The sequence below is a fragment of the Anopheles arabiensis genome, chromosome 3, assembly GCF_016920715.1.
Source record: "Anopheles arabiensis isolate DONGOLA chromosome 3, AaraD3, whole genome shotgun sequence".
Taxonomy (NCBI): domain Eukaryota; kingdom Metazoa; phylum Arthropoda; class Insecta; order Diptera; family Culicidae; genus Anopheles; species Anopheles arabiensis.
The window spans coordinates 40,717,152-40,732,361 of record NC_053518.1 but is presented as its reverse complement, the minus strand read 5'-3'; the positions used below and the strand labels follow the sequence as shown (position 1 = coordinate 40,732,361).

Genomic DNA, 15,210 nt, shown 5'->3' with positions numbered 1-15,210 from the left:
TTATTTAATTATTTATTTATTTATTCAATAAAGAAATTGTCCCCGCATCAGCAGATTATTTAACATTGACTTTGGACCTCAAACCTAATCTCGCAACTTAATTTTTGAGCCAATCTCTATCAAATTGCGTGTGTCTATTTTTTATACCAGTTTCCATATTTTTGTTTAAACATTAATATACGGTCTGTTGCCGAGTTACGCGGTTTTCGGAATACGCGGATTCGGAGATACGCGGTTTTCTCAATTTAACAGATTAAACGTCAAATCAGTACAATTTGCTTCCAGAACTGTCCAATGCAGTATAATTTGCATTTTTGCTAATAAATTTAATCCACATAAACGTTAAAAGAATCAGAATTGTCAGCACGAATTGTATCAAATAACTGATAAAGTGTACACAGCTACTAAATTTAATCATACGTACCAATTATTCAATTGTATTTTGGCCGAAAGCCGTGAAATTCGACTTACGCGTATATTCGAATTGCGTAGATTCCTCGGGAACCCACAAACCGCGTAACTCGGGAGCAGACTGTATTTGTGATTGTAACATAGTATGGTTTAGATAGTTATTGAAACCTTAGATTTAAAAAAAAAATAAAAAAAAACCAGGATAGGTTATATCGGCTCAGAAATTAGCTCTTGCCTAATCATGAACATTTCGTTTAATCGACATCAATTGGCTCTAATTTGTTTCGGGATAACTGTTAACTGACCACTTCTTATTCTTTATCTACTGTACATTATAAACAACTAATGAAGATGAGAAAAAATAGGAAACTTCCGGTTCAGAACAGTCTGTTAGAACAAAACTACAGAATTAGTGCAAATTTTTAAAATGAAATCCGAACAGTAGTTGAGAATATTAGGCACTTCTTTTATTTATTCCCTTCCACCCATCGCCATGGGTTAGTTACATATGGTTAGTTACTTGAGCAAGGGTTAGTTGCTTGTGTAACATAAACTCAGAAACTTCCATGTTGTTGTCAGTCCTTTAAAATTTAGCAGGAATATTTTAAAATTCTAGAACTGCTGAACTGCATTTTTGTTCATTTCATTTTCCTACGCACTGCAACTTTTCCCATCACATTTTGCCAGCTACGTTCTGTAGCGTCATCTTTTAGACAGTTGTTAAACCTATCAAATCAATTTCGAACTGAGTCAATGCGGTAGAAAATTGTTTGTTGTTCCAGTTTCAAGCGAAGACTGGGATGGTAATGAGAAATGATAATTTTATCGCTGCAACTAAAGCCGAACTTGTAAAGATCAACCGTCACCGGCATAGGAAATTGTAGACTGCTATTATTTATTTAGAACTTTTGCTTGAAGGCAACTTACTTGAGTAATTCAATAATTGTTTATCGAATCAAACAAAATGTAATTAATATTATATTGAATGTTAATATTGTAGTTAATATTAATATTACATTCATGTGTTTTGCACGCAGGCGACGGTATTTACTCTTACCCTAATGTTAGTTCTATTCTCGAATGTTCTTACGCTTTGTTCTATATTATGTTTCAATTCAAATAGAGTTATTGATTACCATCATGTTCGACGACGATCAGAGCAGCTGAGATTGACGAGTTTTAATTAATTGAAGCATCAAAGATCTTACACTGATGTGATGCGATTTCAATTAATTTTACTGTTTCAATTTTCAAGTGTATCTTGAATCTAGTTATAAGAGCAAGACACGTGAAATAAAAGATGTCCGATTGATCGATTTCTTCTCAACGCAGATTTTAGCAATACTATATTTAATATATGTTATGGAAGAAGAAACATGTATTGAGAATATCTTTCACTTCTTTATATCTCATGTTATATAAACTGTCATTTACTCGCTCTTTGTAAGCATGTAAAATAGCACTGCTTGGTAAATTGCTATCAAAAATATTGACAACCAAACATATCACAAACAATCTTAACCCCTGTTTAATCATTAGTTAACTACCATTTCATAATTACACTTGCATAAAGTAAACACAATGAATGCCAAGTTCGTGGTTGATGCCTCTGAAACTGATTCATTCTAAGCGTTTACTGATTAGATTGCAACTCAAGCGCAGCGCTCACTCGTGCAAACAAAAAAAAGAGTTGCAAACCTCTTGATGTGACCAAAATGTTGAGACGGTGCGTGTGACTGACCTAAAGAAGCAAGCATAACCCGTGTTAACCTCCCTGCTCCAAGGTCAACGGAACTGTTTTCTTTCTTATTGCAGATTATTGCCAGCAAGGGAATTCCAATACTCGCTCACAAATAAAACTGATCTTCAACGTTAGCTGAGCGATCAGTTCATTACCAGTCGTGCAGGGATCCGGTTCTGTTCGTATTATTTCGACCGAACATGGAGCTAAGGGTGGGATTGTGTTTTTTGTGCGTTTTGCTAACTCCGGTGCTTTGTGATGAGAGTTGTTTGAGACGTAGTGAGAGCTTCTTGTCGAAGCTGGATGCAGAGATTGAAAATATGAAGAAAAGGTTAGGGTGAAAATGAAAATGTTTATAAAGGACTGCAAATCACTGTTTTGATTTCAGTATTGGAGAATTTTCTTCCTTCACAAAAGAAGTCATGTGGAATGCAATGCAAATGGAAATGCGGCTTCGTGTAATGAAGATGGAAATGGAATCTTTTCGACATACAGCTGCTTCAGGGCTAACAACAGTGAAATCTACAGAACCTATGATCACCTCCACTGCAGCTTCAGCAGCTTCGGCAGCCTCTGCAGCTGCACAAGCCTCAGCTATTGCTGGCCCGTCTCCTGGGACATCTTCAAACGCTGTCTCATCGACTAGTTCTTGCAGTTTGCAGCAGCTTCTTCAGGATCAATTTAAAGGGAATGTGTTGATTGAAATTAAAGCAGCACCGCCCATCACAGAACCGTTACCGCCAGCAGCCGAAAAGCTCACCAAAACAGGTACATGTTCTCAACTGTTTAGTTTATGAGTCATTAGCTTTATACCATTTCACAGATCAAATATCTTCATGCTCTGAGGCACCGAAAACGGGAATCTACAGTTTAAAACTGCCGTCTAACGTTTCAACGGAAGTGTTGTGCGATGCAGAATACGATAAAGGTGGTTGGGTTGTGATTCAGTATCGTTTCAATGGTTCGGAAGATTTCTTCCGCAACTGGACGGACTACGAAAGCGGATTTGGAACACTCGACGGAGAGTTTTGGCTGGGAAATGAGAAAATATATCAGGTACATTTGAAGGAACTATTCAAAGCGCTCATCATCAATAAACTAATCCTTTTCATCGTCATTTCCAGCTTACTGCAGAAAAGCCGCGTGAGATAGCCTTTCTGATGGAGGACTTCGAGAATAACAAAGCAGTAGCCCGGTATGCCACGTTTAAGCTAGGCAATAAAGCGGAAATGTATTCCCTGAAAAGCTTAGGATCATTTAGTGGAACTGCGGGAGATTCGCTGTCGCGTAATGTGGGGTCCAAGTTTACTACGCGCGACATGGATAACGATAAATCTGATAGCAATTGTGCCTTGCTGTACTTTGGAGGTTGGTGGTACGACAACTGTCATCTATCGAACCTTAATGGAAAGTACACGAAAGGTCCAACGACGCAATACGCAATATCTATGTGCTGGAACTCGTTCAAAGGGTTCCATTATTCACTAAAATCATCACGCATCATGGTGCGTTTTTAAGAGCATGTATAAGGAAAACGTATTTGCCAGTAGCCATCAATCGACATTTTTACATAGTGAATTGTTTTAGTCAAACAATCAAGCTGATCCCATAAAAATTGTAACGACCTATGCATAACGATAAGTACATTGATAAAATGTTTTCATGCATCAGAGCAATTGTGTTTTTTTTTGTTGCTTCTTGTTTGTAAACACAGTCAATTCTCTCTGTTGTGGATAAACGTGGCGAGCCCTGGATTCGCCGTAGCAGTTGCGCTGCTGCTGGTCGACATCCAGGAATCGACACTGCGCTCACGCACACTACCACGCCGCACTTAGCGATGCGCGCTAACTGTGTGCAGAGCGCACCTAACGCAGGAGTGTGTAACAGGCTACCGGTCGAGCAGGGCTACCGGTAGGGCTCACGGTGCGGCTCGTGCGCGCGGCCCCATACATTGTATTGTGTTTTGTATTATTCAATAGTGTAATAAATGTTGTAAAAAGTGCAAACATAAAACTCTCTAATTTGAGAGCCAAAGGGATTGTCAATCATTTGGGTTTACAAATTAGAGAGGTTGAAAGTCGATGTAAAGTTCATACAGGCTAGAAAAATATAAAACATTTAGTATTCATCCAACGGAACTCTAACGGTAGGCGGACTAGGCGGTCGCTTGAAGCCCCGCCGATGTTGGGGCCCCGTAGATCGTTAGTCTGTAGTGTGCAGTGTGTATAAAAGTAGACAGAGCACTAGCTACTAGGGCCCGCGAAAGATTGGATGTTGGGGCTCCGAGGATGGCAAATCATTTACACCTCCCCCCCCCCCTCTCACCCGGTTAGCAATTATTTTAGTAGGGCCTGTGACCGATGATCGTTGGGGCCCGTTGGGGTCGTCAATCCATTAGCGTAGAATGCAATATCTGCGAATGTCGCAGAATTCATAATCAGAGAATCAACCGTACCGCTGAACTCATTCGTCAAAAAACATTCGTCGCTCATGAATGCACAATGGGCAGTTTAGAACAAATTTCGGGATAAAATTATTTTTGCAGAAATTGTTAGTTTTTATCATTTGTAGTAAAGTGTTATGATAGTAAATAAAATTTTATATGTAGTTTGCATCCATACCACCAGGTGGCGCTACATAAAATAGTGTTTTAAGGGATCTTTGCTTTGTTTTTTTAATTTTATGTGTTTTTTTTTTGTATTTGTTGTTTCTAATAGTATAAACCATTTTAAAATATACTGTGATGTTCCATAATATATGAACAAAGCATAATAATTTTGAATAAGATAATATTTTCTGCTTTGTATAGGACAATTGTAGCTAATTCTCATCACTTTTACTCACAGGAAGTACAAATATTAAAAATGTACATATACAACCTAGGTGGATGCTATTACAAGCTCCTAACGTCTAGTTCACATTTCTAAAGACATGAATAAAGGCATTTAAATAATTAGATAGAGCAGGTACATTGAAATAAAGTAGTTCCCAAATTCGTAATGAAAAGCTGCACATATTTTTTGTCTTTGAAGGTTAAAATTTTAAATCTGTTGTTTAAAAAAATAGGAATTACACATTTTCCTGGGCATTGATATCACACAACATTCATCCAATACTTTTCCAAGTTCTGAACTGCCTTCAGAAGGGATCATAAAAATAAAAATCTGATGTTCTTGGTTTTACAACTATCTGAAAAATCAGAATTCAACTATAGCTACAAACAAAGTATTTACTTAATTTGTAAAGTTAAACCCTGTCTTTGTTTTAGAGTGTGTAGCTACTGATATTGAACTGGTTAACGAATCAGAGTAATACAGCTCATTATACAAAATGTCCTTCTGGATGCATTTTCTTTCTTGCAAAATATTCTTTGTAGCATATTCCCCTCTATCCTTACACTTAGTTTGTCATGACTTTTGGGAGTTTCTTCTCCCAAAACGGCAATAGATGCTGGTGTATTCATAACATTTTGCTGTTATGCGTATAATTTTAAAATTATTTTCCTTACATCCGTCTATAATCTGGAGCAGTACTAAAAGGTGTTTGGTTCTGATTTGCTTCATTATATTTAATAATAAAGTCAGCAATACGGCTGAAGCCGTTCTTTCTAAATAATAAATTTAATAATAAAGTTAGGTTAGAATAGAAATTTACATATTAGATAAGCACATGAGCTGAAACTAAGATACACAGCTTCGTAATGGAAATTAAAGGTAATCAAAAGCACGTAGAATATATTTTTGTAGAATACACTAAATACGCTACACTAGGCACCTATGGAGCCGCCTAGTTACGCATGTCTGATTTTAGAAAAAGTGACATGAAAAAACTTCAATAAAATTCGCGTTCGCAAACTTTCGCAGAATATTTCTGCACAGATTGATAGTATATATATTACACTATTATGCGACATATATGAGACCACGCCACTCTACGCCACTTCCATAATGGCATCAAGTCAAAAATTAAAATGATGAAAATTTTCGGGAAGTTTTTTCAGTTATTATCGTATATTTTTGCAATAAAATTAGCTTAACTCAAAATCTTTTAAATATTTATAAAGCTGACTAAATATTCTTTTTAAAATGTCTAAATTTATCAAAATCGGTTCATATTTGAAAAAGTAACTGTTGTATTTTGTGTTTAATAATTCAGTTCAAGTTTTATTCACGTTAAGTTTGTTTTCAAGATAGAGCGGGAGTGCGTAAAAAGCGAAGCTTAACCCGAAGGCGCGCCCGAAATTGACAGACGTCAAAAGGCGGTTGGCCAGGTAGCGCAATAATTCCCAACATCAGGTTGGACCATACATAACATTTCCTCCCTTCTTCAAGAGGAACTACGGCGAGTACCTCAGAGGTGGGCGGCGTGCCCTGTCTCTGCGACGTAGTACTGGTGGAGTGTTTCTAGCAATAGGTTTGGGGCTGCTAATCGGTGTTGCGTACTCTGTACTGGATGACTCGATTCCATCGGAGGACATGTCTGGGGAATCTTCTCCGCTGGATCGTAGTTGTGTCGGTTGGATGTTGCCGTAGTAGTGCCTGTGTTGATTTTCTCTACCTGCTCGGGTTGTCTCCGGTTCGTTCGTTACTTTGGTGGACTGATTGTTGCTCAGGAAAGATCTGATCTGGTCTACATGTCGCTTCAGATGTTTTCCTTGATATAAAACATCGTAATGTAGGTCTCCTAAGCGAGCATGCACCGTTGCTGGTATCCACTTATCCATTTGCGAGTTACCAGATAATCAATAGATTTGTTGTCCCGGCAAGAAAGAGCGATAATTTGCTTTGAATTCCATATGTTGCTTTTCAGTGAGTCTAGCGTGTGTGTTTTGCGGTCGAACTAGATCTAAGCGTGTTCTGATGTTTCGACCCAGGAACAGATTCGCTGGTGATTCTCCTGTTTCGTTATGAGGTGCTTTGCGATATTGTTGTAAGAAGAGATTGAGGTTTGCCTGTAGGTTATGGCTTGATGTTCCCATCGCTTTCAATGCACGCTTCACTGTCTGGACGTAGCGTTCAGCTTGTCCATTCGTCGCCGGGTGGTACGGTGCGGATAGTTTATGGAATTTTACACCACTTCTTTGAAGGAACGATTTAAACTCGGCGGATGTAAATTGGGTTCCATTATCCGACACTACTGTTACTGGCGCACCATACGTAGCAAACAGTCCATCTAGCAGATCAATGGTGGCGGCAGATGTTGTGGAGTGCGTTATTTTTACTTCGACCCACTTGCTGTACGCGTCAACCACCAGCAATAACATCGCTCCTGATACGGGTCCAGCGTAGTCGATGTGTATTGTCTCCCACGGGTTGGATGGGTACTCCCAATGATGACTACTGAACTTCGGTGGTGCTGTCGCTTGTTGTGCGCATTGTACACACGATTTGGCGGTTCGCTCGATTTCCATATCTATCCCTGGCCAGTAGACATAGGAACGTGCCATCGATTTCATTTTTACGATACCAATGTGCCCAGTATGTAGGTCGTTCAGGATCGCTGGGCGGAGGATTGTTGGGATAACCACCCGGTGTTCAAATAGTAGGCAGCCAGCTACCAATGTATACTTTGCTTCTGGTGCTTTGTATCCAGCGTGTGCAAGACTTCGGCCCATATCGAGCTCTTGTAAGATTTTCCCGAGGTTAGGATCTTTGCGTGTCTCGTGCGCAATGTGTTCTGCTCGTACTGGTAGGTGTTGGATCTGGTGCAAGACAAAGCTCTCAAACTCGTCTTGGGCATTTCCTCCCTCATGAAGAGAAAGGCAATTCACATCAGATAGCGTAGATGTACTTGGGATACGGGAACAATAGTCGGCATTGGTATTTTGGTTTGTTGGTCTGTATTCAATTGTAAAATTGAAGTGTGACAAATAGTCGGCATAATTCGTCATCCGACTGATGCATAGGGTTGGTAATGATTTTTCCGGATGAAAAATTTGAGTCAGCGGTTTGTGGTCTGTGATCAGTATGAACTTGCGTGCGTACAAGTAGTGAAAGAATTTCTTAATGGCCCACACGATTGCCAACGCTTCTTTATCAATGACCGGATAGCGTTGCTCGGTTGATGACAAACTGCAGCTAGCGTAGGCGATTGGACGTTCTGTTCCGTTACTCAGACGGTGAGAAAGAACTGCACCTAAGCCGTTTTTGCTCGCATCTGTAGCTAGAATTAGCGGTAAGGTTGGGTCGTATTGCATGAGGACCTGTGGTGATATTAATATTTCTTTCACGTCTTGGTATGATTCGTCTGCTTCTGGTGACCATTCAAAATTGCTTGTTTGTAACATGTCACGCAGCACTTTCGTTCTCGCAGAGAGATTCGGAATGAATGCCGAATAATAGGTTGCTTTGCCTAAAAAAAGTTGCAACTCTTCTGGTGTTGATGGTCTTGGTGCATCTCGTATGGCTTCAACATGTTTTGAGGACTTGTGCAAACCTTCTTGGTCGATGCAGTGTCCCAAACACTCAAGGGATCGTACCGCAAACACGCATTTTGATCGATTTAGTTTTAGACCACTCTGTTCCAATCGACTTAATGTGGAATCGAGGGCTACTAGCAGTGCTTCGAAATCGGCAGCGAAAACAATAATGTCATCATAGAAACTCACTACGTTGGTTAAGCCGTGTAGTACTGTTTCCATTCGGCGCTGCCAAATAGCAGGGATATGACGTATGAGTCCATGCGTGGTGGTATTCAGGGTGAGGATTTTACGAAACTCTTCATCGATTGTCAAGTGCGTGTACGCATCGGTTATGTCTAAGTGGCAGAAAAGTGTGGCTCCCTTCATACGGTTGAAAATGGTTTCCACTCTGGGTATAGGATGTTCGTCAATAATCATTCTTGGGTTTACTGTGGGCTTATAGTTGCCAGTAATTCGGATATTACCATTTTTCTTAGCCACAACGTGGCCCACTCGGAAAATTCCACCTTTTCGTAAAACCCTGATTTGAGTTTTTTTTCGATTTCTGCTGCGTACTTATCGCGTAACGCCAATGGCACATCTCGGGCTTTAGCAAAAATTGGCGTTGCATCAGGTTTGAGATGCACTGATGCTGGTGGTCCGGTCAATTTACCTGGAACGTCGCTAAACACGGAACGGAAACTGTCGAGCAACGAATTCAACTGGGTTTCGTGTTCTATCGTGAGCTTCGAGCTAGTAACAGCGTTGACATGTGTGTTTGGAGCTATCATTTTGCCAAGGTCTATCTGATCAACGAATTGGGCGATCCACTCACGACCGAAGAGGGCGTCTGTTTGTCCCGCTACTATGTACAGGTTTAACCGACGGGTTACCGTGCCAACAGACGCGTTTACGGGCAATCGGCCCAGACAATGGATGCGGTGACCGGTGTAGCTGGTACACTGCCTATCTGTAGGAAGAAAAGAATAGTTTGTTTTTAGTGACCGTAACGTGGTCTCCCCCATAATCCCACACGGTGCTCCCGTGTCGAGTTCCATGCTGGTGCGTTTTCCATCAATTTTTATATCGATCATCAATTTGGCGGCGGGAGCTGAGTTGCGTATCGTATTAATGGATTGTACGGGATCGATGTTGAAATCCGCAACCTGATCAATGTTCGATCGTTCGCGTGGTGTGTTTCCTGCTCGGCAAACCTGCGAAATGTGACCTTTTTTGTTACATGTATGGCACAGGGCGTTGCGAAAGCGGCAAAGGCTTCTTGGATGCGGCCCACCACAACCGTTGCAGGGCGTAGCTGCAGTGTTGTTGCTTTGTTCGTGTGTCCATCTAGAATGTGAAGCGAACGTTTTGGTAGGAGGTTCTGCTCGACGGAATGGTTGTTGCTTTTTAGTCTGAGGGTTTTCATAACCCAACTTATTGGTAGCTTCTGCTGACGCCGACGGTGTCGCCGTGGAGATATCACCAACTGTATTCCGTGTGGCTTCGAGCGTTAATGCGATATCAAAAGCTTCTTTAAACGTGCTGGGGTTTTTTGCGATGATTTCGTCACAAATGTCGCGTGCTTCCATGCCGTGGAGCATTTGTTCAATCAACATTCTGTCGAGAAAATCGTCATACTCACAGTAGGCAGCCCCTTGTTTGAGTCGTAGAACAAATTGTGAAATCATTTCGCCCCTTTGTTGCAAAATGTTACGGAATTTGACACTCTCAACAAACTTGTTCTTCTTCTGGTCGAAGTGGTTCTCGAGTGTTTTTCGAAGCTCTTCGTAGGGAATTTCCTCTGGCCGCTTTGGGGTGACGAGAAATTTAAGAGCATTGTTTAATTCTGTTCCCATGTGCACGCGCGCATAGTCCGCGTATTTATCGGTGGGGATATTGCTCAGTTTTAGCGCCCACTCCAGTCTGTTAAAATAGTCTTCGACTGTTGATTCATCCGACACATGAAAAGCCGGGTGCGAGAATGTTGGCACTTTTGGTTGGGGAGCAGCGTCGTCTCTATTCACCTGCGCGTTGGGTGTACCTATTGCCGATTTTATCGCTTGGGCGATCATTGTCGAAAGCTGTGTCATAGATTCGTGATCAAGCTGAGCCATTGTGTTTTCAATCCGTTTCACTTTGCGAGGAATCCCAATTCTGACACCAAAATGTTGTATTTTGTGTTTAATAATTCAGTTCATGTTTTATTCACGTTAAGTTTGTTTTCAAGATAGAGCGGGAGTGCGTAAAAAGCGAAGCTTAACCCGAAGGCGCGCCCGAAATTGACAGACGTCAAAAGGCGGTTGGCCAGGTAGCGCAATAATTCCCAACAGCAGGTTGGACCATACATAACAGTAACAAAAGTTCAAAGTTTTCCAAAAAAGTGAAATTTTTTACAATTCTCGACTTTGAGAGGTCTTTTCTAGAGAACCAGAAAAGATAAAGAGCTCATATTTGGTATATTTCTTAGTTTAACCCTTAGTATTAAAACCTATTATTTGAAATTGCGCTATTACAAAGTTGATTTTTTGAATTTCATCCCGGCAAATGCCCATTGTGGAATGGACAGGGTTGTACTTAAGTGGCACAAATCCACTAAACGACCACTAAACGGGTTCTAAACGGCTCAACCTAAAAGAAATCTAAAAAGTTTTGCACATTTGCACAGAAGCAGGCGACATTTGAATAATGGTCGATGATGTTGATACTCACATATCTGTCCACACGACCTTTCATATAGATTTTTGCTCGAAATGTTTGAAGGGTATGTAGGCCATGATTAGATGAAGTGAGGCGAAACACAAAATGACAGCAATATAATTATAAGCTGTAATACGCCATCTATTGAGCAAACCAATGAAGCTATGGAGCTTTCTTTTTTTCTATGGATATTCGATTTTCCAATCGTTCCAATCGAAGTCTACTGTCAAGATGTAAAATGGTGTTTTTTTTCAGAAAGAAACACATAGGGGAAGGTAGGTAAAGACGGACACGTTAAGGGAAATGGTAAAAATCTAGGGATATATAAGTGCAACGACCATGAAAATGTGCATACATTATCTTACACTCATGTTTTACCAGAAAATGTGTTGAAACTTTTAAATTTCTATCGATTTTTGCGTTTTTTTTTCATGAATGAAAAACATGATTTTTTTCGTGCAGTTTTGAAATTTTCGGGTAAGACGGACACCTGATATGGGAAAGATGGACACCATGAAGGATAAGATGGACACCTGTAGAAAAGGTTAGAAAGCGAATAGTTTGACAGTATTTTAACAAATTCTATCGCTTTTCACGTCCTGGTACGCTTATAAACCAATTTTTGGCCAATTGCAACGACGATTCATTCAGTCATGAATTTAGTAATTGTATACGGCGCTTGTAATATATCGTAGAATGCAGCATCTAAAGCATTATTGACATACCGCGCACTTACAGCTGTCGTTGCTCCAGCTTACAGAACAACAGTCTAGAACTTCCTTTTAGGAAATTACTCCGCGAAAAGTCCACGACCCCAGTATTTGTTGAAGGACTAGTTAATAGATTAAGCCATTTTCCATTCAACAATTGATATTTGTAATCCCATAGAATTTCTCATCTATTTCTGAACGATGTCGTATAATCTCATCTCATCTTTTTATTGCTTAAAGTTGTCCAAGTCGTGAGAAGATAATGAATTTCGTGAAGCGCCTCATCAGCGTCGAGCGAGTAATAGCATAACGAATGGCTACTATTTTGACCGGTGATTCATTTCTCGCTTATTTCAATACTTTCTCTAGTTACTGATTGATTTATAGCTTCGGAATACCCTTATTTAAGGTATTTGAATAAATATATTCATCACCAATTGATTTCAGAAGTAAAAAAATCAATAAGTTCGGTGTCCATCTTTCCCTACAACAAGGTGTCCGTCTTTCCCGCTTTGGTGTCAGAATGTTTAAACCACCAGAAAACAATATTTTGTATTGCTTTTACCCTCGTTCTTTCGCCAGTTTTTTCATTAATGATCACGACAACCCATTCATGAAATAAAACTTCCGAAAATATAAACAATACAAGTTGTAGAGTTTAAGATCGGCAGTAGTCAAATTAGATCCACAAGGGTGCACATGATTGAAAATTTGTTTTGTTCGTGGATTTAACCAATTTTATATATATTATGCCAAAAATATTCTCAAATGTGTTGTTTTACCTTCAGTTTGGATTCTGCATTGTTGAATTACTCGAAAATTACCTTTTTCATGCATTTATGAGAAGTGTCCATCTTACCCGCAGTGTCCGTCTTTACCTACCTTCCCCTACAGCTGATCTGTACGTGTTTTTTAAAACAATTCCTTCGGCAAAAAACTAACATTTTAAATAGAAAGATATATTTTACTTAGAATTCCGCTTCGAAATTCCAAGCGTGTTATTACATTAACGAAACGGATTTTTCGTTCAAATGTGGTATTAACCTTTAACTCTACGACCGGGTCCCTGGGTATGATTTTAATTTTCAAATAGACGTAACTTTTTATTGAAAAATGGTAGTTACTTAATTATTTCCTGTATCTTTAGGAAATTTAATTTTTATAAGGACACACGATGATTTTTATTCCAAAATTCCTAAATATGTTTATCAAAATATTTCTTTTTGATACCCCGTATATCTACGACCGGCATACCGGGTATCCCATACTTTTTGTATGGGAAGTTATACTTTTTCAAACTAAAACTTCAACAACTTTTGTTGTATTGAAAATTAAAATTTCAAATTTGGTACAAAGGTACGGATATTAGTCTTATTTTCTTAGACAGCGGTCTAATGTTGTTGCGTGCAACATTTTTACTCGGCAACATATCGCTGAGGTGGTCTATGAATGTTGTTGGCAACATTTCGCTTTGACATTGTTTAGCGTCAAAAAATTGCCTATTAACAGCTCAGAGTTTATTTTTTATCATTCACTTGTTGAATAAAGTGTTGAAAAAAACAAAATACCCAAGTGCCACAAATCCACTAAACGACCATTAAACGGCTTCTAAACGACTCAAGTTCTCTACCTAAACGGAATATAGAAAGACTTCGTTTAGCAGGCAAACGACTCATGCATTCTAAAAATAGCAAAAAAGCTGGTGGCGCTCTCTGTTGGTGGGATACCCCAACCAGTTGAGCTTCATCGCTTGGAGGAGAGCTTTCTCATTTCCTCTGTACTGTTGTATGGTTGCGCATTGAAGTAATGCATCGCTAGAACTAGAACGGCGATACGATTGTTTAAATACTAAACTCCAACGGAAACCACCAGCACTGAAGCAAGTGAGATTTGAGTAATGCTCGTTGGTGTTGATACCCGTGTATCTGACCACACGGCCAATCTTACAGATTTTTGCTCGCAAAGTTAGAAGGCTATATAGGTCATGATTAGATGAAGCATGTCGAAACACATTGCAAGAAAAGGATAGCAATATAATGATGAGTTATAATACGCCATCTATTGTTCAAACCAATGAAGCTGGGGAGCTTTCATTTTGTTTCTATGGATATTCAATTTTCCAGTCGTTTAAGCTTAATCTGTGGCGCTTGGGATGTAGGCCATGATTAGATGAAGCGAGGCGAAACAGAAAATGACAGCAATATAATAATAAGCTGTAATTCATCATCTTTTGAGCAAACCAATGAAGCTATGAAGCTTTCTTTTATTTCTATGGATATTCGATTTTCCAATCGTTTAAGCTTAATCTGTAGCGCTTAGGTGGTCTTGACCAATGTAGATTCTGTCACGAAGGAGAAGTCTACTGTCAAGGTGTAAAATGGTGTTTTTTTTAGAAAGAAACACATACAGCTGATCTGTACGTGTTTTTTTAAACAATTCCTTTGGCAAAAAACTAACAATTTAAATAGAAAGCTATATTTTACTTAGAATTTCGCTCCGTAATTCCAAGCATGTTATTACATTAACGAAACGGATTTTTCGTTCAAATGTGGTATTAACCTTTAACTCTACGACCGGGTCCCTGGGTATGATTTTAATTTTCAAATAGACGTAACTTTTTATTGAAAAATGGTAGTTACTTAATTATTTCCTGTATCTTTAGGAAATTTAATTTTTATAAGGACACACGATGAATTTTTTTCCAAAATTCCTAAGTATGTTTATCAAAATATTTTCTTTTTGTACCCCGTATATCTACGACCGGCATACCGGGTATCCCATACTTTTTGTATGGGAAGTTATACTTTTTCAAACTAAAACTTCAACAACTTTTGTTGTATTGAAAATTAAAATTTCAAATTTGGTACAAAGGTACGGATATTAGTCTTATTTTCTTAAGGGCCCTGTCTGTGCTTCGTCGCATGCAATTTTATCGAACGAGCTGTCAAACGCTTTTTTGATTCATATTGCGATTATTTGATGATTTTCATAGTTTAACGATTATGAAAAAAATAGTTTGAGGTTCCCAAGCGCCACAGATTAAGCTTAAACGACTAGAAAATCAAATAACCATAGAAAAAAAAGGAAGCTCACTGGTTTGCTCAACAGGTGGCTCATTATAACTCATCATTATATAGCTGTCCTTTTCTTGCAATGTGTTCCAATGTCGACAAACTTCATCTAATCATGACCTATATAGCCTTCTAACTTTCCGAGTATAAATCTATAAGAACGGTCGTATATTTAAACAA

General features: G+C 39.1%; 1 protein-coding gene across 1 annotated transcript; it reads left to right on the top strand.

Annotated features, from left to right (window-relative positions):
* Nucleotides 1-2,280: 2,280 nt before the first annotated feature.
* Nucleotides 2,281-3,824, top strand: LOC120904413 (microfibril-associated glycoprotein 4-like). The gene is made up of 4 exons (XM_040314373.1): nt 2,281-2,483; nt 2,541-2,920; nt 2,976-3,208; nt 3,277-3,824. The coding sequence occupies exons 1-4, from the start codon at nt 2,353-2,355 to the stop codon at nt 3,667-3,669; spliced, it is 1,137 nt and encodes a 378-aa protein (XP_040170307.1). The 5' UTR covers nt 2,281-2,352; the 3' UTR covers nt 3,670-3,824.
* Nucleotides 3,825-15,210: the final 11,386 nt, after the last annotated feature.

Coding starts and splice junctions, on each gene's coding strand:
- LOC120904413 (XM_040314373.1), top strand. CDS start 2,353: ATGGAGCTAAGGGTGGGATTGTGTTTTTTGTGCGTTTTGCTAACTCCG. Junction 2,921..2,975: donor CGAAAAGCTCACCAAAACAG/GTACATGTTCTC, acceptor ACCATTTCACAG/ATCAAATATCTTCATGCTCT. Junction 3,209..3,276: donor GAAATGAGAAAATATATCAG/GTACATTTGAAG, acceptor CGTCATTTCCAG/CTTACTGCAGAAAAGCCGCG.